We start from the raw sequence: 27,477 nt of genomic DNA on the forward strand, positions 1-27,477 counted from the left end.
TTTCATGGCACTCATGGATGATCTGTCAATGGATAGAGGACAGACATCTATTCTCATTCTCCTGGGCCTCTGTGCAGCATTCAACACTGCTGACCATGAGATTCCACTATCTTGCCTGAGACAGGTGGCAGGGATCCAGGGTAATATCCTAAAATGGTTTGAGTCCTTCCTGAAAGGATGATTTCAACAAGTAGTGATGGGAAACAGCACTTCCACAACTAGATCCCTGACTTGTGGGGTTCCACAAGGATCAATTCTCTCTCTGATCTTTTTCAAAACCTATATGCAACCACTAGGTAAACTGGTCAGACGACATGGACTCATGTGCCGGCATTATGTAGATGAATCACAGCTCTTCTAATCATTCACCACATCGCTACCACCAGAGTGTGGTTGAGTTCAGCTCAGGTGAACATAATAACCGCCATACTGAGCCAGAGCAAAGTTCCATCTAGCCCAGTATCCTGTCTTCCAACAGCGGCCAATGCTAGGTGCCCCAGAGGGAATGAACAGAACAGGTAATCATCAAGTGATCCATCCCCTGTCACCCATTCCCATCTTCTGGCAAACAGAGGCTAGGGACTTCATCCCTGCCCATCCTGGCTAATAGCCATTGATGGACCTATCCTCCATGAATTTATCTAGTTTTTCTTAACCCTATTATAGTCTTGGCCTCCACAACATCCTCTGGCAAAGAGTTCCATAGGTTGACTGTGCGTTGTGTGAAGAAATACTTCCTTTTATTTGTTTTAAACCTACTGCCTATTAATTTCATTTGGTGACCCCTAGTTCGTGTGTTATGAGAAGGAGTAAATAACACTGCCTTATTTACTTTCTCCATAACAGTCATGATTTTATACACCTCTATCATATCCCCCCTTAGTTGTCTCTTTTCCAAGATGAAAAGTCCAGTCTTATTAACCTCTCCTCATATGGAAGCTGTTCCATGCCCCTAATCATTTTGTTGACCTTTTCTGAACCTTTTCCAATTCCAATGTATCTGTTTTGAATGGGGTGACCACATCTGCATGCAGTATTCAAGATGTGGGCATACCATGGATTTATATAGCGGCAAGATGATATTTTCTGTCTTATTATCTATCCCTTTCTTAATGATTCCCAACAGTCTGTTAGCTTTTAAGATCTTACAGCCACAGTGCAGTCCGCATTGGTTGAAGATACACTCCCACAATTGGTCAATTCAGCCTGTAGTCTTGGATTCCTTGCTGACCTAGAGCTCTCAAGTAGCAGTATCCACTAGTAACACTTTCTACCATTTTTTGCTTGGCTAAGAAACACTGTCCCATCCTGGAGGACAAAGACCTGCCTCAGTTATTCAGCCTTCATCATCTCTTGGCTGGATTACAGTAATGCAATATATCTGGGCACAAAGCCATCAGTATTTAGGAAACTTCAACTAGTTCAGAATGCCACAGCATTTCTCCTCAGCAACATAGGCTACTGGGAACATATCAAACCTGTCCTCCACTCTCTATACTGGCTTCCCATAGAATAATGAATCAGGTTCAAGGTCCTGGACCTTATTCCATGCCCAGGATATCTAAAAGACCATTTAAAACTTCAGGATGAAGACTGCGGTCCAAAACTACACTCCTCTGGAACAATGGAATTCTCAACCGTAAAACTTGTCTGTGTGGGAGACAGAACTTTCCCTGGGGACTGTCCAAGAATGTGGTATGAATTCCCCCAGGCACTAAGATCTATCATAAACTTTTCCACTTTCTGCTCTAAATCAAAGGCACAGTTCATTGACCTTGCCTTCTCTAATATGAACACATAACAGGCATTTTTTTTAAAAGGACACACACTATCAAAACAAGGCACTTTGTTGTGCACACTTCTCCCTCTGGGAGTGGATGAGAGAACAAATATCACATGACAGATGTATAATCATATAGTTTACTGGAAGGCACTCAGATACGACGCATAAAAACCTGAACAGAATAATCCCATTGCACTTTTAGTAAAAATAGGCATGTTCAAACCCTACTGTCCTGGCCAGAGTGCACCTCAGATAATTCCATGTTGCCTACATAGTTCTCTCCGTAGTTTCAAATGTAAACAGTGTCCTGTCCTTCCATCCTGAACTGTTGTGTAGTACGGCTGTGCACTGCTAAGCCATGCACTATGGTAGGCCTTCCGTGTGCTAAATTTAGTAACTCCGTTAAAAACAGTACACACTGATTTACACCAGCTGATGATCTGACTCTATATATATATGTATAATGCTTTGAGTTCCTTTGATGAATAGAGCTAAAGATCAGAGGGGTAGTCATGTTAGTCTGTACCCACAAAAACAACGAGGAGTCTGGTGGCACCTTAAATCCTGGCATATATATACTGGCACATGAAGAGGAGGGAGTTACCTTACAAGTGGAGAACCAGTGTTGACAAGGCCAATTCAATGAAGGTGGATGTGGTCCACTCCCAATAATTGATGAGCAGGTGTCAATACCAAGAGCGGGGAAACTGCTTTTGTATGAGCCAGCCACTCATCTCAGGCATTGGCACTCTTACAGCAGGATTATCTGGCTATTTGGACCCTCTCCTCAGAACCTACGCTACCAGCACTGCTAGCTATCTTTGAGACACCACTGACTTCCTGAGGAAACTACAATGCATTCGTGATCTTCCTGAAAACACAATCCTGGCCACCATGGATGTAGAAGCTCTTTACACCAATATTCCACACAAGGATGGACTACAAGCTGTCAGGAACAGTATCCCTGATGAGGCCATGGCACACCCGGTGGCTGAGCTTTGTGACTTTGTCCTCACCCACAACCATTTCAGATTTGGGGACAACTTATACCTTCAAGTCAGCAGCACCGCTATGTGTACGCGCATGACCCCCCAGTATGCCAACATTTCCATGGCTGACTTAGAACAACGCTTCCTCAGCTCTCGTCCCCTACCACTCCTCCTCTACTTACTCTACACTGATGACATCTTCATCATATGGACCCATGTGAAGGAGGATTTTACAGACAAGCCCTAAGGTACAACCGCATTTGCTCCAATCCCCCAGACAGAGACAAACACCTACAAGATCTTTATTATGCATTCTTAAAACTATAATACCCACCTGGCGAAGTAAGGAAACAGATTGACAAAGCGAGACAGGTACCCAGAAGTCACCTACTACAGGACAGGCCCAACAAGGAAAATAACAGAACATCATGGGCCATCACATACAGCCCCCAGCTAAAACCTCTCCAGCACATCATCAACAATCTACAACCTATCCTGGAAAACAATCCCTCACTCTCACAGGCCTTGGGAGGCAGGCCAGCCTCCCAACCTGAAGCAAATACTCCCAGCAACTACACACCACACCACAGAAACACTAACCCAGGAACCAATCCCTGTAACAAACCCCGTTGCCTACTCTGTCCCTGTATCTACTCTAGCGACACCATCATAGGACCCAACCACATCAGCCACACCATAAAGGGCTCGTTCACCTGCACATCTACTAATGTGATATATGCCATCATGGGCCAGCAATGCCCCTCTGCCATGTACATTGGCCAAACTGGACAGTCTCTACGTAAAAGAATAAATGGACACAAATCAGACATCAGGAATGGTAACATACAAAAGCCAGTAGGAGAACACTTCAATCTCCCTGGACATTCAATAACAGATTTAAAAGTAGTCATCCTTCAACAAAAAAACTTCAAAACCAGACTTCAAAGAGAAACTGCAGAGCTACAATTCATTTGCAAACTTAATATCATTAATTTGGTCTTGAATGGGGATTGGGAGTGGCTGGGTCACTACAAAAGCAATTTTCCTTCTCTTGATATTGACACCTCCTCATCAGTTATTGGGAGTGGACCACATCCACCCTCACTGAACTGGCCTTGTTATCACTGGTTCTCCACTTCTAAGGTAACTCCCTCCTCTTCATGTGCCAGTAGATCTATGCCTGTATCTGTAATTTTCACTCCATGTATCTGAAGAAGTGGGTTTTTACCCATGAAAGCTTATGCCCAAATAAATCTGTTAGTCTTTAAAGTCCCACCAGACTCCTCATTGTTTTTGTGGGTACAAACTAACACGGCTACCCCTCTGATACTTGACAACATGTTGGGGGTTGGACTGGATGACCTCCTGAGGTCTCTTCCAACCCTAATCTTCTATGATTATAGTATTTTTTATTGGAATTAAGGATCTATTTCTAATCTGAATTTACATTTAGGGCCAAAATGTGACATATTTACTTACAATGAAGAATATCTTATACTCCTTACAATGGGGCTATTTGTGGGGTAAAGTACTACTCATTATGAGTAAGGGAATTATAACCTAACCCTTAATCAGGACTTTAATTCAAAACAGTTAATTGGAGTTGTGAAATCTTACTGAATGAGACAGTAGTACTGTTCAATTAAGTCTTTCCATTCCTCCTCACTAAGAACTGCAGAAGCATCCACTGCTGTGTCAATGTCCTCGTGTTCCATCTGCCCAAGGTAGGTTTCACAAACCTGGCAAGCCATGTCTATTAGTTTTCCAGGAAGTTGCTTGATTTCCTTTTCATCAGAATCTACAGGATCTAAAAAAAGCAGATGATTTAGGACATGTCAGTGAGGTAAGTACATTTCTGGAACGTACGTACAATTAGAGAAGCAAGTCTTCCCCAACATATGGGGAATCTCTCACATTTGATGGCTTTCTTCTGGTTGCAATAGATTTCTTTTTTCAGTTTGAGAATTTTTATTGTTTTGTTCAACAGAAACAAAATGAGGAAGGAAAAATGAATACATTACGAAGGTGTTTGCAATGACTCCCTAGCTGAAGTTACATTGAGACTGCCACTTAAAGCAGGACTAAAAGCCGAGTGTGAGGGTGACAGGACCCCTGCCAAGAAGAGACAGTGGTGCTCTAGTCTAGTCCATCATGATTACTCCTGAGGGCATTCTGCACCAAAAAATAAAAAATTCTGTGGACAATATTTTAAAATTCTGCAAAATTTTTCAAGTTTTATTTGTCAATAAATAAATGCAGAGGCTCTAGCATCGCAGTGGGGAGCACAGGCCACTGGCTGCATTAATGTAGGAGATCACCTTGCAGACTCCCCATCCCCCACCCAGGGGACACGGACTCAGTGGTCAGGTTGCAGCCGACCCTGACACATCACAAGGCCTGAGCCTGCCCCAGAAACACCCAGGGCCCTGCCCCTCTGTGCGAGGCACACCAGGTGTGGGGGAGGCAGACTCAACCAGGCAGGATTGAGGTGTGGAGGGGCTTAGTATGGGGGGATTCAGGTGTGGGACGAGAGGACATTGTGTGGGACAATCTGGGTGCGGGCAGCTCAGTGGAAGGTCTACATGTGGGAGGATATGGATGCACAGAGGCTCCTTGGGGGTGTTCCAGGTGCAGAGGCAATGGGACTCTGCAGGGGCTGCTAGGTGAAAATGGTTGGGGCTCAGTGGAGGGGGTCTGGGTGCTGGGGGAGTGGGGCTTGCTGGGGTGGGAGTCAGGGGTCAGCTAATTGGGGGTCAGTGGTGTGGGGGTCTGGATGTGGGGGCTCAGGGGGAGAATGGGGTGGGGCTCATCAGGGTGGGGGTTTGAGTGCAGGGAGCTCAGTGGGGGGGTGGTCTCGGTGCAGGGTTGGGGGTCTGCAGGCAGGTGGCTCCAGATGTAGGGGTTGAGGTTCAATGGGGTGGGGTTGGTATGGAGGGCTAGGGGGTTCTGGGTGTATGGGGTCAGGCTTGGCGGGGGTGTCTAGGTATGGGAGGTCCGGATGCAAGGGGCTGGTTGAATGGGGAAGCAGATCCCCACACAGTGACCCCTATCCCCACAGCTGAGGAGCAATGGGAGCAGGAAGCAGGGGAGAATGCTGAGCTTCCTGCAGCTGGGGGAGGTTTCTGGGGGTGGGTCTGACACAGCCTCAGCCACTCCTTGCAGGGGAAGAGGAAGTCCTGTCCTCGCCTGCCTCCAGCCCAGCTGGGACTGGCAGCTGATCCTGGCTCAGGGTAGGAGCCACTGGCTGAGATGTCCCCAGCCCTGAGGTGATTTACTTCTCGGCCGATTGCTCCAAGTGCCTGAAAGGATGTACCAGCAAAGTTAAGGAATGGTGCATGACTTCTCTTGCAGCTTCCCTTTACTTCCCTATCAGAAAGTCATTTTTCTGTGGGGAAGCAAAGAAATCTGTGGGGACATGAATTCTGTGCACACACAGTGGAGCACAATTCCCCCAGGAGTAATCATTCAAGAAGGTTAGCCATGAGATAGCGCAACCTGATATCACTCTTCTAAGCTACATGTGCAAGGGCTGTATCTTATTGCACTGTTTTATTGCTAGCAACTTCCAAATGTCTCTCTCCCACCTGCTACTCCTGATGCCCCCACACTGGCTCAATGACTATTAGTGGAGTTTATCAGATGTGCAACTTACTGTGTATTCATATTTTCAACTCCACAGGTGAAAGACACAGCATTTACAGCTGTCAATCCTCTTTTCCATTTCCAGTGTAAGGCAGAAGCCTTGCAATATGAACAGGATGACATGGATGTTTAGCCACATGACTAGGTCCCAAGCAGTCTGTTTGTGTGTACTTAATGTGTAACAGGGCTGGGACTGTGTCTAGTTTTCTCATATTTTTCTTCTGTCTGTACTTCCTCCTTACACTTTTATTAGATAAACAGCACTTTAGCTTTCCACACCTTTATCTGATTTCCCATAGATTTTTTTTTAATATGGAGATATACCTATCTCATAGAACTGGAAGGGACCTTGAAAGGTCATCGAGTCCAGTCCCCTGCCTTCACAGCAGGACCAAGTACCGTCACTGACAGATTTTTGTCCCAGATCCCTAAATGGCCCCCTCAAGGACTGAGCTCACAACCCTGAGTTTAGCAGGCCAATGCTATGTATGTATTTTTTGCAGTTTCCCACACTTAGCCTCTGCAGCACTGACCGGCACTAAGGAGCAACCCAGGCCAGTGTCTACCCAGCCATAGCTGAGATGGACTGACTTTTCAGCTCCAGCCCCACCATTGTGGAAATCTTTGTATGGCATTTAATTCCTGGCCTATTCCAAAATGCTCCCAAATGTTTAACTTCCCCCAAAGTGCACAGCCACCTTGCAGCAGGCTCAGCTACCTTTATGAAAGTTCCATGGGCACACCTAGTAACCATGCACATCTGGTTAGATGCACAACTCCATAGTTACATGTCTATTCAACCCTGAAAGCCCAGCCATCACACCTGATCTAACTCACTGAAGTCAATGGCAAAAACCTCCCACTGATATCAGCTGGACCAGGATCGAGCCTCAGACTATCCGCACAAAACCTTAATAACTTTGCTTAATTACAACCTATTTTCAGTGCATAGGCTTTGGAGGAGATTTAGCTATATATAAAACTTGAAGGGGAATTCACAAGCTACTTTTGAGGGACACAAAGAAGCATTAGGCAAAAATAAAATGTCCCTGCACTCTCAGATGCATAAAGTTTTAATATATGGCTTGATTCCAGTAGAGAACAAGTCCTTTTAAAACTGTCTTTTAACAGATCCTATCCATCACAGATCTACAGGTGTCAGAAATTAATATGGTCTGTCAAATACCATTGGAATAACTGTTGATAAAAACCGACTTTTTAGATGGCGGCCACTGTAGTTATTACAGTAAGAAGCCAATATTTGTCCTCTAAAAATATGCAGATTAATTACAGATGAACAAGATATTCCTCGGCCCTTTTTCTACACCAATAATTGTAATGTTAACACTGATATTTAAGAAATACCTTTCTTCTGGCGTACATCTTCTTTACTAATTTTTCCTTTAGACTTCTGTGTTTTTTTATCACAGGCGTTAAGACTGATGACCCATTTGAGTATGCTACACGCTGCTGTATTCCTGAAGTCCTCTGAAACACATAACATATTATTTTAGATTCTGATCCACTAAACAGAATGCCCACAAAGGGATAATCCTGTTAAAGGAATGTGGTTTTCATAAGAACTCTATAAAAAACATTACTAAGCATAAATACTATTTTCTACTCCACACATCAGTCTTTTATAAAAAGTGGAAAACCTAGTACAGTAACTCCTTGCTTAACATTGTAGTTATGTTCCTGAAAAATGCTACTTTAAGTGAAACGATATTAAGCGAATCCAATTTCCCCATAAGAATTAATGTAAATGGGGGGGTTAGGTTCCAGGGAAATTAGAGGGTGGAAGAGGGTGGGATATTTCCTAGGGAATGCCTTACTGCTAAATGATGAACTAGCACTCGGCTGAGCCGTCAATGGTTAACACGTTGTTAATGTAGCCTCACACTCTACAAGGCAGCAAGAATGGAGGGAGGGGAGACAGCATGAGAGAGAGACAGAGACACACATCTTGTGTGTAAGAGAGAGAGAGATGTGCATTGCCCCATAAGTATGCTGACCCCACTCTAAGTACTCTGCCTTTTTAAATAGATCAGCAAGTTGAGACAGCAGCTGCTGCCAGCAAGCTCCCTCCATCCTGAGCCCTGTTGTGTGTACCCCCCCAGGGGGACAGGAGCTGGGGCATAGGGGGAAACCCTGACATTAGCACCCTTCTTTCCTCCCCACACAGCAAGCAGGAGGCTCCCGGGAGCAGCTCCAAGGCAGAGGGTAGGAGCAGCACACAACAGTGCGGGGAAGGACAGCTGAACTACCCGGCAATTGATAGTCTGCTGGGTGGCTGCCGCACAAGAAACTTAGGGGAGCGGGGAGCTGATGGGGGGGCTGCCGGCCCACCCTGGTTCCAAGCCCCCACCAGCTAGCTCCAATGGGCTGCTCTTTCTGCAAGCAGTGGACAAAGCAGGCGGCTGCCAAACAATGTTATAAGGGAGCATTGCACAACTTTAAACAAGCATGTTCTCTAATTGATCAGCAATGTAACAACTAAACAACGTTAACCGGGATGACGTTAAGTGAGGAGTTACTGTAATCACTTCAGAAAATCAATTTTTACCAGTTACAAAGTGGTAATCCAGTGTTAGGTCCACTACAGAATGCCAATCTATAAAAAGTGAAAGAAGGACAACCTGAGGAATTACAGACCAGTCGATTGAACTTCAATACCTGGAAAGATAATGGAGCAAATAATTAAGCAATCTATTTGCAAACAACTAGAAGATACCGTAAAAACGTTATCTGGCATGTTGGAGAAATGAGGAGTGCTGGTAAGTCAAAAATTCCAGTTAACTAAGACTTATATTGGAGGGAAGGAGGGAGCGAGTTTGGGTGTAGGAGGGGGCTCAGGGCTGGGGGGTTAGAGCACAGGCTCTGGGAGGGAGTTTTGGTGCAGGAGGGGGCTCGGGGTGGGGGCGCAGGAGGGGTTTTGGAGTGCTGGATCCGGGCAGCTTGGACGGCTCCCCACAAGTGGCAACGTGTCCTTGCTGCTCCTGGGCGGAGGCGCAGCACCAGACAGTTCTATGTGCTGCCTCTGCCCGCAGGTTCTGCCCCTGCAGCTCCCATTGGCTGCAGTTCCTGGCTAATGGGAGCTGCGGAGCCAGCGCTCAGGGCGGGGGCAGTACATGGAGCCCCCATGGCCGTTCCTCCACCTAGGAGCAGCAGGGACATGTCGCTGCTTCCGGGGAGCCACGCAGAGCCAGGTAGGGAGCCTGCCGGCCCCGCACCAACTAGACTTTTAATGGATATCAGAAATGCAAGTTTCTAGGGCTTTCCAGTTGGTAAAGTGCCGGATAACACAGCTTTTACTATAATAAGGTGATAAGTAACAGTCAGCAAGGATTTGTCAAGAACAAATCATGTCAAACCAACATAACAACTTTCTTTGACAGGGCAACAAGCCTTGTGGATAAGGGGAAGTGGTAGATGTGGTATATCTGGACTTAAGTAAAGTTTTTTATATTGTCTCGCATGACCTTCTCATAAACAAATTAGGAAAACACAACCTAGATGGAGCTACTATAAGGTGGATGCATAACTGGTTGGAAAACCATTCCCAGAGAGTAGTTATCAGTGGTTCACAGTCAAGCTGAAAGGGCATAACTAGTGAGGTCCTGCAAGGATCAATTCTGGATCCAATTCTGTTCAATATCTTCATCAATGATTTAGATAATGGCATAGAGAGTTCACTTATAAAGTTTGTAGACGATACCAAGCTGGGAGGAGTTGCGAGTGCTTTGGAGGATAGGATTAAAATTCAAAATGATGGGGACAAACTGGAGAAATGGTCTGAAGTAAACAGGATGAAATTCAATAAGGACAAATGTGAAGTACTCCACTTAGGAAGGAACAATCAGTTGCACACATACAAAATGAGAAATGACTGCCTAGGAAAGAGTACTGCGGAAAAGGATCTGGTGGTCATAGTGGATCACAAGCTAAATATGAGTCAACAGTGTAACAGTGTTGCAAAAAAACGCAAAGATCATTCTGGGATGTATTAGCAGGAGTGTTGTAAGCAAAACACGAGAAGTAATTCTTCTGTTCTACTCCACGCTGATTAAGCCTCAACTGGAGTACTGTGTCCAGTTCTGTGTGCCACATTTCAGAAAAGAAGTGGACACGTTGGAGAAAGTCCAGAGAAGAGCTACAAAAATGATTAAAGGTTTAGAAAACATGAACTAGGCGGGAAGATTGAAAAAAATTAGGTTTGTTTAATCTGGAGAAGAGAAGACTGAGAGGAGACATGATAAGAGTTTTCAAGTACATAAAAGATTGTTCTCGTTTACCTCTGAGGATAGGAGAAAATGCAATGGATTTAAATTGCAACAAGGACAGTTTAGGTTGGACATTAGGCAAAACTTCCTGTCAGGGTGATTAAGCACTGGAATAAATTGCCCAGGGAGGATGTGGAATCTCCATCACTGGAGATCTTTAAGAGCAGGTTAGACAAACACCTGTCAGGGATGGTCTAGATAAGACTTAGTCCTGCCATGAGTGCAGGGTACTGGGCTAGATGACCTCTTGAGGTCCCTTCCAGTCCTATGATTCTATGATTCCAGCACATTTATCTGTGGCTTTCTGAGATGTGGATGTTGTGAAAGAATATTGATGCTGGTGCAACACTTCACCCCATATTCTTCATAGTGATACTATTATGATATTATTATAGCATAAGTATGATGTATTTTATGCAAGATAAGTCATGTGAGGTGCAATTGGAAAAGTTATGATTTGCTTAATATGATTATCACATGTATCATTTTTTTGTATCTGAAGTTATAAATACTAACTATGTATCTGTACTTCAAATGTAGTTACACCTGGATGATGCCCACTAGACAAGATGCTTTCAGTCTAGATAGCTGGTTGGGAAGGGCCTATTCAGGACAATGAACCATTAGGAAAAACAATAGGCCTTAGGAGAAGCTTAACCCCACCTGGTGAGCCTTCCTGAGAACGCTACAGACAGCCTGTAAGTAATAGCTGCTATGACTCTACAAGGACATATGACCAGGCCACATGATTCTGGACTCCATCTTGGGATGTCAGCATTTTTCCACAAACAGGTTTGGGAACCGAGTTTTGAAATAAAGGATTCTCGCCATACGCTAAAGCTATATAAGGCAGGGAGTGACATCATCTGTGTTGCTTCACTCCCAGCACAAGAAGACTCCTGGAAACACCTGAGGAACAAAGACTGAACTGAGGGAAGTGCTGGACCCAGACTAAAGGGATTTCTAGCCTGTGTATGAAGACCTGAGAAACCCAAGCTGTAAAGCTAATGCAGCTTGTGCCTGAAGAATCTACAAGTCTGCCTGTAGCATCAGTTTGGGTGAAAATCTGCTATTCAATCTGTCTAGTATATCAAGCTTAGGTTGCCTTTTTTATTTGCTAGATAATCTGCTTTGATCTGTTTACTATCACTTACAATCACTTAAAATCTATCTTTTGTTGTTAATAAATTTATTTTATGTTTTCATCTAAACCAGTGAGCTTTGACTGGAGTGGTTGGAGAAAATCTCTGCTTGGTTACCATAAGTGTGCATTGTTCTCTTCATATTGAGGAAGGGGCTGACTGGGATTTAAACCCATACTGGCCAGATTTGACCAGGGCAGAACAGTACTGCTCTGGGGTCCTAGGCTGGGAAGCTGGTAGTTTGAGAGCCTCTGTGTAACTGCAGCTGGATGTGTCCCTATCCGTGTGAATGCTGATGAAAATGCAGGCTGGAGGGCTTTGCAGTTTGTCACAACAGTACAGTGTGAGAGGAAGCCCAGGCTGGTGGGTCAGAAGGCTCAGTGGTACCCCTGTTCCAGGTGGCACCCTGGGAGGAACCCATCACAGCTGGATCCACAGTGTGCAATGTGCTATTTAGAAATCCTCATTCTGTCATTTACTGGACTATAAAGTGTCCCCATCACACAGCACTATAGAGTTGAAAAAGACAGCAACATGTGACCAGCAAAACATTTCTGGGTCCTTCTTACGAAAAATAGGATGGGTTTTGTCAAGCTGCCAGCCTACAGAAGATTGTGAACACCAAGAATCTGAGGGGGTAGCAGGCCACTTGGTCAGCCTTCAAACAGAGGATCCAGCAGGACATCTGACCGACCCTGATGAAATCCCAGGGAAGAACAAAATAGCTGCATTGTCCCAGAATACCCCACGGCGGTGAAAGAACCAAGTTGCGGTCCCTTCAAAGAGAAATAATAAGACTGGCTATTCCCCTTAATAAACCTGAAAGTAGTCTACTGCCTGTTTGCCATGTAAAGAGAAGACAGAGTAGAAGATTGTCAGACCTCTTCAATAAAGACAATCTATAATGAGGCAAAGGAAAGCCAGGAGCAGTGGTGGGCAGGGGGCTGTGTGTGTACTGAAGAATGTGGTTTGTGTGGGCAGGGCTTGGAAAGTTCAGGTAAACTTTCACTAACACCTAGATTTTGTGGATTTTATCTGAACTGAACCAAACCACACATCAAAATCTTACGAAGTTTGTCCATCACAGTATCAACCACCATTCGTCATCTGAAATAGCTCATTAAAAGATGGTAGACTGTTATTTTAAAATGCATCTTGAAAGTCTGAAAACTCACTAAAAAGCGTTCTTGATAATTTCTGGTTTTACACATTTCTATATGCAAAATACATGCACAAATACATACATTTACTGTTCTTTATATGGTGTATTGTATAATGTCATCTATTTTAAGAGGCTTGGCATTAAAAATTAACAGAGCAGGAAATTTGCCTTTGAAGTAATAAATTCAATGAAATGATTCATTACTCCAGACCGAAATTATTTTCTGTAAAAAGAACAGATCATATGCACATCCTAACTCAGATTCTTCCATGCACTGTGACCACTTTATACTGCACCACCAATGCAGGGCTGATTTCAATTCAAAATGTTTGCCCTTAGATCACCTCACTACACAGGAATCCTCTGGTGGTACACAGCTGTGGTTGGGTATGGCCAAGGATTTCGTGAACACCAACTGTTTTACCAGTCACTTTGGGCAATTGGTAGCAAATATAATAAAGCAGCCCTCAGGCCAGGCACTTGACTGGCATCACAAAGTGGGGAGCACAAGAACCATCTTTAAACCCTTCCACCTCCTCCTAGCTGCACTGTACATTCCACAGTCATAGTCAAGTATTGAGATCCCTTTTAGATCACTCTGTAATATAATACTACTTTAAATTTACTTTGTAGCATTAAACGAAAATACAATTTTTGTTACATCACTTATTTATGACGCTTGAAATATTTGGCTCTCAAGAGCAGTTTATAATGCCTGCAGGGTGTTTCTGATGCCTTTAAAATTTGTAGACACTTTGTTTTCAATTTGTATTGCAGTCATGCAACATAAAATTTTCAGTGGAGTGAAGTAAGAATGATGAACCTTCACAAAACAGTAGATATTTTCCTGTTTTCAAACAAACAGCTCATAAACTTGACCTGTCACTAAGTCACACATCTCTAAAAGACTTTAAAAAAATTCTAGCAGTATTAGATTTAGGCAATAAATTAGTTTGAACTTCATTAACAGAAGCTCAATTTAAAAAGCAACAAAGAAATTATTTCATTAATCCTCTTCTTTTATGCAGCAGGAAGGTTTAAAAATTGCTTTCAGGCAGAACTCCTCAGCTATGAAAATTATGCCTTAACTGCTAGAATCTGACAGAAGAATGATTAATTGATCTACTTTAGGCTTCTGAAAGATTCAGGAAATAAATTATCTACCTTAGGGTAAACATCATTGCGTTCCTCCTATTATTGAATAATGCGGCTATACTGCATTTACACCAATGTAACTGGGAGCAGAGTAGTTTTAGTTCATGCATATTTTCAAACTAAAGGCTTGTCTACACTGGGCTTTAGTCTGTACTCCCAGGGTGTAAGTTCTAGTCCACACTAGGGTGCCATACACTAACTCACCTGTGTGGACACTGCTGAAGTGCACTAAAAGCTCCCTAGTGTGCATTTAGTGTAGTTCTTTCCCAAACTGTACCACCATTAATATACACTAAGGCAGGGTCCACATCGGCAAGTTAGTGCATGACATTAGCCCTTAATTTGAAAATATGTATGAACTAAAACTACTCTGCAAAGATGTTTCGCTCAGACAAGCTGAGAGGCTCTTTGGGACCTGAGTGGGAGTAATCTTAGGGCAGAATTTGGCTCTGTATGGATACAGTACTGCCAGGTACTGAGTATTCTAGCTCTGATCCCTCAAAACACAAGCACAAGTTTGAACCTGAAACATGTGAGTTGTCCTATTGACTTCAGTTGGACTCCTGACATGTTTAAAGCAAAGTGTGCTTAAGTGCTTTGCTGGATCCAGGCCACACTGCTTAGACCTTTGCTATCAAGATTAAGTTATCAGTATAGAGAAATGCCTGAGATCGAACATGGAAGCTACTCAAATGACTTACCTATAAAATCATGTTTCTCATCATCCATGTAAATACCATAGCAGCGGGGGAAAAAGGTATTTGGATTTGCTGGAACATACCATGGCAAATTTCTCAGATTCAAACAAAGTCCAATCTTAAAGAGAATAAGGAAGAAATCAGATGATGGTTTGGCATTTTCCCTGGTACACTGATAAAGAGGACAGATAGCACTGTCTTGACCTCTATGGAAAATTGTGTATTTATTCCTTCTGTTTATAAAGGGATGTAATTCCTTAACAGGTGTCCATCCTGCACTGCAATTAACATTTGCAACCACACATCATTCTTCAACATAACAAATAATAGGTTGCTCACTCCATTACAGATACATAGCTATCCCCACCATGCCCTCCTGATCCTAACAATAAATACTCTTCTCCCTCAAATGAGCCCCTCCCTGAGGCCCAGCAAACCATTCCTAATCAGGAAAGCACTTAAGTGCTTGTTTAATGTTAAGCAAGCACTTATGTCCCATTGACTTTAATGGTATTTAAGCATCTGCTTAAAATTTAAGCACATACTTAAGTGCTTTCCTTAATGGAGGTGGACTTAAGCATGTTTAAGTATCTTGGTGAACTGGAGCCTAAATGCCTAGAAGGAAAAGCAAACTTTCCTGTCTGACAGGAAGGTCAACAGATCTGAGCTCTGATAGACTAAGGAGGCAAGTTCCAGAGCTGAGGACCTTTATGGAGGACATCTGCCCACCCCCCCATCTATCCTCCTCTTTCTTCCCCTGCTATTGCCAAATGAACAGCTCTTTGCTGGGTAGTGCAATTGTCACCCATTCACCTGCAATACTTAGGAGATCACCCTTTGTCAGGGTGCGACACAGGCAATGGTAAATTTGACCTTGAATTCTGAAACCAATTCTAAATAAAGACCTTAGACCTTGTTGCATATATTCAGTTCTTTTGTTTTTGTAAGACACACCAAAATTGGTGAGGGAAAAAATGGTTACTAACATAACTGTTGTTCTTTGAGATAGATGTGTTGCTCATGTCCATTCCATGTTAGGTGTGTGCAGGGGCGGCTCTAGAAATTCCGCTACCCCAAGCAGGGCGGCGCGCCGCGCCGCTCGCGCCACCCTTCCCCAGTCCCGCGGCCGGGGCAGAAGTGCCTGCGGATGGTCTCGTGGTCCCGCGGCTCCGGTGGAGCATCCGCAGGCATGCCTGCGGGAGCTTTGTCCGAGCCGCAGGACCATCGCACCCGCCGCAGTCATGCCTGCAGGAGCTCAAGCGGAGCCACAGAAAGAGGGGACCCTCCGCAGTCATGCCTGCGGCAGGTCCGCTCGTCCCGGGGCTCCGGTGGACCTCCCGCAGGCATGACTGCGGAAGGTCCGCCGGAGCCAAATGCCGCCCTGCCAAGACAATGCCACCCCAAGCGCGCGCTTGGCGCGCTGGGGTCTGGAGCCGGCCCTGGGTGTGTGTGTGACGCATGCACAGTTGATGGAGATTTTTCCCTCAGTGAAATCCGCTGGGCCTGCTTTAGTGATTTTTGGAATTGTGCATATATGCGCTAGTATACGGGGTGCTGCCAGCCCCGCACCCTCTGAGTTCCTTCTCGCTGGTAACTCCAACAGAGGGGTAGGAGGGTGGGTCATGGAATGGACATGAACAACACATCTCAAAGAACAACAGTTACAAAAGGTTAATAACTATTTTTTCTTCTTCGAGTGCTTGCTCATCTCCATTCCATGCTAGGTGACTCACAAGCAGTACCTTCAGAGGTGGGCTCGGAGTTCATGGCCGTGCTGACTGTAACACTGCTCTTCTGAAACCGGCATTGTCTCAAGCCTGTTGGATGATGGTGTAGTGGGATGCAAAGGTATGCACCGACGACCAGGTTGCAGCCCTGCGGATGTCCTGTATCGGTAACTCTGCAAGGAATACTGCTGAGAAGTCTGAGCTCTTGTGGGATGAGTGGTCACAATGGCCAGAAGCAGAGCCTTCGCTGCTCGTAGCAAGCTGAGATACAGGCGGTTATCCAGGATAAGATTCTTTGGGATGATATCGGTAACACTTTCATCCTTTCTGCTACTGATACAAAGAGTTGCATGGACTTGCAGAAGGGCTTAGTTCTCTCAATATAAAAGGCGAGGGCCCGCCTAACATCCAACATATGAAGCCAACATTCCTCAGCAGTCTTGTGAGGTTTTCAGAAGAAGACAGATAGAAAAATATCCTGATTGCTGTGGAATTGCGAACTACCTTTGATAGGAAGGCCAGATGGGGACACAGCTGGACCTCATCCATGAAGAACATCGTATAAAGGGTTCTGACGTAAGGGCTTTGATCTGAGAGACCCTTCTGGCCAAGGTGATCACCACAAGGAAGGTGACCTTCCAAAAGAGAAGCAGTAAAGAACAAGATGCTAACTGCTCAAAGGGCAGCCCAGCGAGCTTTGACAGGACCAAGTTTAAGTCCCGTCGGGGGACTAGTTCACCAACCTAAGGGTAGAGTCTTTTGAGAACATAAGAACGGCCATCAGACCGTTTGGGTCAGACCAAAGGTCCATCAAGCCCAGTATCTTGTCCTCTAGCAGTGGCCAATGGTAGGTGCCCCAAAGGGAATGAACAGACAGGTTATCATCAAGACAGAGGCTAGGGACATTCATTGCTGCCCATCTTGGAATAGCCATTGATGGACCTATCTTCCATGAATCTATCTAGCTCCCTTTTGAACCCCATTATAGTATTGGCCTTCACAACACCCTCTGGCAAGGAGTTCCAGAGGTTGACCGTGCGTTGCATGAAAAAATACTTTCTTGTGTTTGTTTTAAACCTGCTACCTATTAATTTCATATGGTGGCCCTTGTTCTCGTATTATGAGAAGGAGTAAATAACACTTCCTTATTTACTTTCTCTATACCAGTCATGATTTTATAGACCTCTATCATATCCCCCCTTAGTCGCCTCTTTTCCAAGCTGAAAAGTCCCAGTCTTATTCATCTCTCCTCATACGGAAGCCATTCTATACCCCTAATCATTTTTGTTGCCCTTTTCTGAACCTTTTCCAATTCCAATATGTCTTTTTTGAGATGGGGCGACCATATCTGCACGCAGTATTCAAGGTGTGGGCGTACCATGGATTTATATAGAGGCAATATGATATTTTCTGTCTTATTATCTATCCCTTTCTTGATGAATCCCAATCCTTGAGACCCTTGAGAAACCTGTCATCTAATGGGAAAACATTGATCTGCCCTGTACTGGAGGGTATAAGACTAAGATGAACCTTAATAGATGAGAAAGCCAGAGCCTGATGATTTAGGTGGAGCAGATAGTTCAAGACAGACTGCAGAGAAGATTCGAATGGAGACAGATTCTGTTCAGAGGCCCAACATGTGAAATGTTTCCACTTGGCCAGATAGGTTGCCCTGATGGGAAGCTTTCTACTACCTAGCAAGACCTGTTGAACCTGACCAAGCAGGCTTGCTCTTCAGGATTCAGCTGTACAGCAACCATGCAGTTAGGTGCAGGGAGGTGAGGCTCAGGTGAAACAACTGGCCGTGGTCTTGTGAAATCAAGTCTGGGTGGAGTGGGAGCACGAGCGGAGCAGCCACTGAGAGGTCCAGAAATATGCCAAACCAATGCTGGCGTGGCCATGCTGGTACTATCAGGAAAATCCTCACCTTGTCCTGTTTGATTTTTAGGAACCAAGAGAATTAGTGGGAAGACGTACAGTAGGTGGTCTGCTCACAAGAGCAGGAAGGCAATGGAGAGGGAGCCCATGCTGTGCCTGCGCAGCGAACAGAATTGATGGTATATCCTGTTCTGTCTGGCGGTGAACAAGTCCCCCTGGGGAGATGACACTGACAACTGAGTAAAGAGACCACTTGTGGCGAGAGGAAAAGCATCTGCTGCTGAGGCAATCTGCCAGCGCATTTCAGGCTCCCAGAAGATGACGCCTCGAGGTGAATGGTGTGTTTCATGTAGAAGTTCCACAGCTGGAGGGTCTCCTGGCACAGGGCTGAAGACTGAGCCCCTCCCTGCTTGCTGATGTAAAACAGGGGCGGGCAAACTTTTTGGCCTGAGGGCCGCATCGGGTTTCAGAAATTGTATGGAGGGCCGGTTAGGGGAGGCTGTGACTCCCCAAACAGGCAGGCGTGGCCCGGCCCCTGCCCCCTATCCGACCCCACCTACTTCTCGCCCCTGACGGCCCCCTGGGACTCCTGCCCCATCCAACCCCTCCTGTTCCCTGACAGCCCCACCCCGGACCCCTGCCCCATCCACACCCCCTGCTCCCTGTCCCCTGACCACCCCCGGACCCTCTGCCTGTAACTGCCCCCTGCCGCCCCTCCAACCCCCCCCCTCCTTCCTGACTGCCTCCCCAGGACTCCTGCCCCATTCAACCACCCCTTCTCCCTGACTGCCCTGACCCTCCGCCCCTAACTTTCCCCCACCCCTAACTGCCCTCCACTGCCCCATCCAACACCCCCTCTCCTTCCTGACTGCCACCCCAGGACCCCTGCCCTATCCAACCACCCCTTCTCCCTGTCCCCTGACCGCTCCCGGAACCCCCACCCCTGACAGCCCCCAGCTGCCCCATCCAACCCCTCCTCTCATTCCTGACTGCCCCCTGGATCCCTGCCCCATCCACCCCTCCTGCTCCCTAACTGCCCCCGGAACCCCCACCCCTGACTGCCTCCCATTGCCCCATCCAACCCCTCTTCTCCTTCCTGACTGTATCCTCCCCGGGATCTCTGCCCCATCCAACCACCCCTTCTCCCTGACTGCCCCTGTAACCCCTGCCCCCATTCAACCTCCCTGTTCCCTGACCCCTATCCACACCCCCAGTCCCTGACCACACCCCAAACTCCCCTGCCCTCTATCAACCCCCCTTCCCTGCCCCCTTACCATAGTGCCTGGAGCACCAGTGGCTGGCGGCACAGCTGCACCATGACAAGCAGCCACGCTGCCCGGCTGGAGCCAGCCACGCACCGCACACCAGGTCAGGCCGGGCTCTGCAGCTGTGCTGCCCCAGGAGCTTGCCGCCCTGCTGCCCAGAGCATTGCGCCGATGGTGCAGTAAGCTGAAGCTGCAGAGGAGGGGGAACAGCAGGGGAGGGGCTGGCAGCTAGCCTCCCGGGCCAGGAGCTCAGGGGCTGGGGAGAATTGTCCCGCAGGCCATAGTTTGCCCACCTCTGATATAAACCATTGATGCAGTGTTGTCCATCAGGACCTGCACCACTTTGCTTAAGTTCTGGGGAAGGAACACCTGGCAAACCAAGCTTACTGCCCTGAGTTCCCTGACATTTATATGCAGGGAGAGTTCTTCCTGGGACCAGAGGTCCTGGGTCCTGTGATTGCTGTGGTGGGCTCCCCACCCCAGTTCTGAGACTAGGGTTATCAATTGTTGAGGGTCAGCAAAGGGTATTCCTTCAATGATGGGTCCTGGGTCTCTCCACCAGGTCAGCAAAGTGAGGACCAGAGGCAGAATGGTGAGTATTGAGTCCAGGTGGCGTCTGCTCGGGGAGTAGACTGACGGCAGCCACATCTGGAGGGGTTTGAGGCATAGCCTTATGTACTGCACCACCTAGGTACATGCCGCCATGTGTCACAATAGTTTGAGGCAGATCCAAACAGTCATTATTGGGTGGATCGTGATCTTCAAAATCAGGTCCGACATAGCTTGGAATCGGGCTTCTGGTAGGGAGGCTTTGGCCAGGGTCAAGTCAAGCACTGCCCCGATAAATTCTATTCTCTGAACCAGGACAAGGGTTGACGTCTGCTTGTTTATCAACAGACCCAGCACCCAGAAGGTGGCCCAGACTGTACTGATGCTATGCTGCACCTAAGCCTGCAACTGACCTTTGATCAGCCAATCGTCGAGGTAGGGGTAGACTTGTATGCTTTGATGCCTGAGGAAGGCTGCTACCACCACCATGCACTTCGTGAAGACCTGTGAGGCTGCCAACAGGGTGCAGGGAAGAGCGGTGAATTGGTAGTAGACCCACTATAAACCTGAGAAATCTTTTGTTCCCATGGAAGTCGGAGATGTGGAAATAAGCATTCTTTACGTCAAGGGCAGCATACCAGTCTCCTGGATCCCGGGAGGGAATGATGGAGGCCAGGGAGGGCAGGTGGAACCTCAGTTTCTTGAGATATTTGTTGAGATGACGCATGGGCGACTGCTCTTGGCCTTCAGGATTAAGAAATATTGTGAGTAAAACCCCTTCCCTCTCACGTCTCGAGGAACTTCCTCTATGGCCCCACATGTAGGAGGGCTTGCACCTCCTGGAAAAGAAGCTGCTTGTGAGAAGGGTCCCTGAAGAGAGACGAGGGTGGAGGGTTGGAGGGAGGAGTGGATGAAAATTGGAGGGTGTAAGCAATTGTTACTGTACTCAGTTGGTCTGATGTTATATATAACCATCCTGGGCTGAAGGGCAACAGGTGGTCCAAAAACAAAGGGGGGGATGGATCTGGTATTGAAACTGGTATATCACCCTTAGACATACCTTCAAAATCCTACCTGGCCGTTCCAGGATATCTATGAGAGCCCAACTGGGAGGCTGAGGTAGGAGGGAAGGGTTGGCATTGCTTAAAACCCTTCTCTTTTCTTTTGTAGGGCTCCTGAATGGACGGTTCCACGAACCTGGGGGGGTGCTGAGGCCTAAAGTGCTTCCTGGAAGCTGGAACCATGTAAAGGCCCAAGGAGCAAAGAGTGGCCCTTGAGTTCTTGAAGCTTCGAGTCCGTCTGTTCCGAGCACAGGGAAGTGCCCACAAAGGCAGGGTGTCCTGGATGGACTGCTGAATTTCATGATGGAAGCCAGAGGAATGGAGCCATGAATAGCACCTCATGGTGACTGCTGATGCTATAGTCCTGGCTGCTGAGTCGGCTGCATCCAGAGCTGCCTGGAGGGAGGTCCTGGCCATAGTATTACCCTCCTCTAAGATGGCCATGAACTTCTGCCTTGACTATTGCAGTAGGGAATTCTTAAATTTGGACAATGAGTCCCACAGATTAAAATCATGCCTCCCCAGCAGGACCTGCTAGTTGGAGATACGTAACTGGAGACTGCCCACCGAATAAACCTTACGTCCAAACAAGTCCTGTCTCTTGGCCTCTTTATTTTTGGGGGAAGCACTCAACTGTCCATCTCTGTCCCGCTCATTCGTCACCAACACTACCAGAGACCCCACAATAGGGGTGCGAATAAAAGTACTCAAGCCCACTGGCTGGGACATAGTATTTCTTCTCTGCCCTTTTCGATGTGCGGGGGGAGAGAAGAAGGAGTCTGCTACAGTGTCCTGACAAGCCCCATCACCATTTGTTAACAGGCAAGGCCACTCTGAAAGGAAGAGCTGCAGCCAGGATGTTGATTAGGCTGTGTGCTGACTCCTTAATCTCCTCAACTTCCAAGCCCAAATTCACAGCTACCCTTTTCAGAAGCTCTTGGTGAGCCCTGAAGTCATCCTGAGGGAGCAGGTTACTAGGGCCTACAACCGCCTTGTCCAGGGATGACGAGGAGAAGGCCTGAGGAAGGCCTGAGACAGAGGTGGGGCTCCCTCCTCCTCCTCTACTTCCACCATGTCCTTTGGGGCCAATTCCTGGACATTGGCACTGGGGTCCATACAGAGTAAGGGTCCAGTGCTGGATGGGAAGAGACAGTAGCTCGCCTTTCTGACACTACTGAGTATGAGCAATGGTAAGGGGGGCGGGGAGAGCAGGTGATGGGGGAAACCCCCAAGGACACCAGTACTGCCACACATCGGCCAGTGGCCTGGTGGCCAGGCACTGGCAGAAGGGCCAGTATTGTAGTCTGGTGTGTAGTCTGGGTACCATTAGGTTTTGGGTGGAGCAAAGGATTCCCCTTCTGACTCCGAAGAAGATTCTTCCTTTGAAGACCATGGCGGTGCAGTATCTGCTTCTGCGATACCGGGGAACTGGGGACCAGTGATGGGCTGGGGACCGCTGCATCGGGACCATGGAGGGCTTGCCCCTGGACGGCGCTGCAGTGGTTGGTGCCATGGAGGAGCTCAGCGCACCTTGTTTCCAGTCGCATTGGCTGACGAGGGGACTTGAGGGATCAGTGGGATCAGGAGGGACAGCAGGTCTTTTGCCACCTGGAAAGCCTCCGGGGTTCAAAGGGGCCAGCAGACACCTGACCCCATGGCTGTTCTGGGGAGTCAGTGGTGGTTCCTGTATCAGACCCAGCTCTCTAGGCAGAGTCAGGGGTGCAATCAGAGGCTATGGGGAGGATGAGTGGCCCAATATGGGTCTCATTACGCTAGGCACTCCCTTCTGGTCCCTCTTCTGTATCGGAGAATGCCCCCTCGGTGCATTGCTTTTTATGCCTCTTCATCGGCACCGAGAACGGAGAGTGGTGCTGGGAAGAACACGGTGCCAGGGAAGCACTCCGCACGGATGGATTTAGAGTGGCTGAACTCTGAGGCTGGTCTCAAGGCCTCCTCCATAAGAATGGCCTTCAGCTGAATGTCCCTATCCTTTCTCGTGCAAGGTCTGAAGTCCCTGCAGATCTGGCACTTCTCTTTAATGTCAGACATGCCCAGACACATTAGATAGCTAGAGTGCAGGTCTCTCACTGGCATCGGCTTGCCTCACGGGGCACACAGCTTGAAGCCCGGGGACAAAAAGTCCCTCAACAACAGAGACAACTACTAACACCACACTGACTCTAACTAAGAACTATATATACTAACTACAATAACTATACAAAATATGAAGAGAGAAAGTCCAAACCACAGGGAAAGAAGCCTTGCTATAGCAAGAAGGGTCATTCCAGCAACTGTCACAGAAGGAACTGAGAGGGCACAGGGCCAGCGGCACCCCTTAGACCAGTGCGTATGTGTGTAACACCAGAGGGCACTGGAGCCGGCCCAATGGATACCACCAAGGGAAAAATCTTCAGCAACTGTGCATGTGGCGTGCACACACCTAGCATGGAATGACCATGAGGAAGAACTCAAAAAAGAACAGTAAAGCCTTTCATTGGGGTTTCATTCAGATTTGAGAATTACATTAATTATAGCACAACAGTCTATTTAGATGCTAAAAATATTAATATAACAAAACGGTACCATGCCTATCTTAAAAGCCCTAGGTGCCTTTGACATAAGATCACAAAAACAAATAATAAATAGTAGCTAATAACTAGCTTTCCCTCAACCCTTCCCCACCACCACCACCTGCAGAAATCAATCTGCAATTGAAACACCCACTATCATACAATGTACTTAGCAAACACACAAACCATACAAGTCACTCGGGCTCTGCAATAGGATCCACAAAGACAGAGTCTTGTATGCCACATAGAACACCAATGAACAGAGCTTCACATGGGTGCAAGGGTCTGCACATGTGGATCTGATTGCAGGGTTGGGACCACACACATTTAGAGCTGAGAACGTGGATACTGTTCCTTTAGAATTTCCAAAAATCCACCATGTCCCTGTGGTTACATATTAATAGAAAACCAAATTCATCCTGCTGAATAACCTGGGATGAATTTGGTCCCATATATGTAAAGCCTTTAGCTTTGACTTCTTATAATCAGTTACTGTTGGTCACATTTATATAAAAATAAATTTAAAAAACCACTAACACTCTCTAACCCTTTACCTTGTATAATCTGTTCATGAAACCTAATACCAATAAAGTTCCCCTTGTGCACTGTGGGAATAACACCAAAGGCCAAGTAATTGTAACTATCTACTTACTTTAGTTGTAAAGGAGCCAGTTTTTGCATAATGATTCAGCATCTGATCACAATGTAGGTTATGGTAATTAATTGCATCCTTTTTTATAGTCCAAAAAAAGGATGTCTCTTCATTTCTTACCAACCTAGACTGGCACAAAAAAGAACCTGTATTATGATTCTACAGATGTAAGACCCAGGAAACTTTTATTAATATATCCAATATCAACTGCTCATTTTCTGTAGTATATCAAAGTTATACCCATGATTTCATTTTGTGGGCCAAGGAAGCTATGCATTGGCATAGCTGTGATAACTTAGTTGGGAGAACATGTATAGTCACAGAGCCTTTTAATTCTATCTGCTCCTTAAAGCATTTCCAAAGTGAATTCCTCCGAATAACAAATGAGGGCTTGTTGATGTGCATATGCACGTACGCTCTTCTGCCTGCAGGACAAATGGAATTGTAAGGCTCCAGGACATATGTATATATTTTTGAGAAACTCCCAGTCCCAAAGAAAATAGTAAAAATTACAGTTGCTTTGGAGGCCCTCGTGTCATCTGCTCAAGCCCCATTTTTTTAATTGGGTGACTGACTGGCTCATGGGGTGATTTTCTAGTCTGCTCATTTGTTCACAGGGTCGAGTCACTAATATCTTGGGCATCCATTCACACAGAGACATGTGTGAGCTGCTGTAGAGACAGTCATCCTTGTCTTCCAGAACTATGTGATTAGTGAAAGTGCAACATAATAGATGGCCAAAATAACTTGGTAAAGCTTTGGTATGAGTAGGTAGTAATGGCCACGTAACCCAACATATATGTGCTCTCTTCTGGACTAGGATAAACTTAATGAAATGTTGGTTGTATAGTTTCAATGAGTGACAAGTGACTAAGCTAGATGGCAAATAATACCCTGACAAGTATAAGATTCTTTTGTAAGCCCCATGGGGCCATCTCCAACTTCAGTCAAAGGAACGACTGCCAGTGGCTTCACTTGGTATGCTATAGGATTAAGTACATGCAATAAGTTGTTGGTGTGCGTGGTGTGTAAATACAAGTTAAATGATTAACTAATAAATCAGTCAAGCAACTTCCCTGAATGGCAAGACCACAGATTTTGTTATCAATTACAGATGCCCCCCAGGTTACACAAACCCGACTTACACAAATCTGTACTTACGGAAAAAGTTCCATAAGCTAGAAATGTGGGGGGGGGGGTTGGTTGTGTAATTGTCGGGTATACGTTTCCAACTTATGCAAAATTCGAGTTACGCAAGGCATTCCAGAACGGAACTCTTGCCTAAGTCAGGGAGCATCTGTAATAGACTGGCCAGTGCATAGTTAATTTGATGTACAGAACAATACAGTATAAATTACTTCAGTAGGGGCTGCATATACATTTGATGGGCACTGCATACCAATCTGCTGGACCACAAAATACATCCCATGCTGATACTGGGCCAAATTCTTCCTACTGTAAATGCACTTTAGCTGGCATTTCCTTCCGCAATCCAGCAGGCAAATTTTTGCCTTGTGTAACTCCACTGAATCCAGGCAGAATTTGGCCCACTGTGACTGGACAGTAAAAGGAAGTGAATTAAATGAGACAAAAAAATCAAAACTTATCCTACACATATTTTTAAAAATATATTTAAAGAAAAACAATAAGTTCATATGTAATCCTACCATTACATCATGAATGTCATCTGAACAGTCAAGGCCAGAAACTTCTTCACACAAGACATTTCTTTTGCCTTTAAAAAAATCATGCAACAGTAATACAACATAGATAAATAAATCGTTTTAAGGCCCACAGAAGTTTTGAGCACTAGGGAGTCACATCTACAGAGGGCTAGACGTAGGCAAGAGAGCCCCCAGTCCCAGACAGATTTTGGGAGAGGAATCATAGAATCTCAGGGTTGGAAGGGACCTCAGGAGTCCAACCCCCTGCTCAAAGCAGGACCAAACCCAACTAAATCATCCCAGCCAGGGCTTTGTCAAGCCTGACCTTAAAAACCTCTAAGGAAGGAGATTCCACCACCTCCCTAGGTAACCCATTCCAGTTCTTCACCACCCTACTAGTGAAAAAGTTTTTCCTAATGTCCAACCTAAACCTCCCCCACTGCAACTTGAGACCATTACTCCTTGTTCTGTCATCTTCTACCACTGAGAACAGTCTAGATCCATCCTCTTTGGAACCCCCTTTCAGGTAGTTGAAAGCAGCTATCAAATCCCCCCTCATTCTTCTCTTCTGCAGACTAAACAATCCCAGTTCCCTCAGCCTCTCCTCATAAGTCATGTGCTCCAGCCCCCTAATCATTTTTGTTGCCCTCCGCTGGACTCTCTCCAATTTATCCACATCCTTCTTGTAGTGTGGGGCCCAAAACTGGACACAGTACTCCAAATGAGGCCTCACCAGTGCTGAATAGAGGGGAATGATCACATCCCTCGATCTGCTGGAAATGCCCCTACTTATACAACCCAAAATGCCATTAGCCTTCTTGGCAACAAGGGCACACTGTTGACTCATATTCAGCTTTTTGTCCACCGTAACACCGTAATGGAGCTATGTGTCCGATAAAAGATGCTCTACGTTTATTTTATTTCCCATGATCTGTAGGCTGAGAACATTAGCACCCATAAATTATTATTTTTTTTAATATGAATATTACACACACAAAATCATGTAAAAAGAACATTAAGGTTACAAAATCAAACACTAATATTTAGGAAATGCCAGCATTAAGGCTGCTTGTGCAACCCTAATTCTGCCCCTTGTGCATATGCATTATGATGCAGTCTGTAATTACATGGTAACATACTATTTTTTCCAGAGGACCAGGATAGATTGCACTCACCAACTGAGCAGCTATTCAATATTTTGTTTTATCCTCATTGTTAAGTGACTCCATCCTTTTTGTACTGCATGTTACTCAAATC

General features: G+C 46.1%; 1 protein-coding gene across 12 annotated transcripts in view; it reads right to left on the reverse strand.

Annotated features, from left to right (window-relative positions):
• TTLL8 (tubulin tyrosine ligase like 8) overlaps nucleotides 1–27,477 on the reverse strand; it is a 62,128-nt gene that overhangs the window by 16,247 nt on the left and 18,404 nt on the right. For all 12 annotated transcript variants that reach the window (XM_045030939.1, XM_045030876.1, XM_045030890.1 and 9 more), the window contains 5 exons: nucleotides 26,224–26,291; nucleotides 24,557–24,685; nucleotides 14,858–14,972; nucleotides 7,780–7,902; nucleotides 4,390–4,579 (listed from right to left, as the gene is read on the reverse strand). In XM_045030939.1, coding sequence (XP_044886874.1) covers nucleotides 4,390–4,579; nucleotides 7,780–7,902; nucleotides 14,858–14,972; nucleotides 24,557–24,685; nucleotides 26,224–26,291 — 625 coding nt within the window. The remainder of the gene's footprint in view (nucleotides 1–4,389; nucleotides 4,580–7,779; nucleotides 7,903–14,857; nucleotides 14,973–24,556; nucleotides 24,686–26,223; nucleotides 26,292–27,477) is intronic.

This window comes from Mauremys mutica, chromosome 1, assembly GCF_020497125.1.
Source record: "Mauremys mutica isolate MM-2020 ecotype Southern chromosome 1, ASM2049712v1, whole genome shotgun sequence".
In the NCBI taxonomy this organism is placed as follows: Eukaryota; Metazoa; Chordata; order Testudines; family Geoemydidae; genus Mauremys; species Mauremys mutica.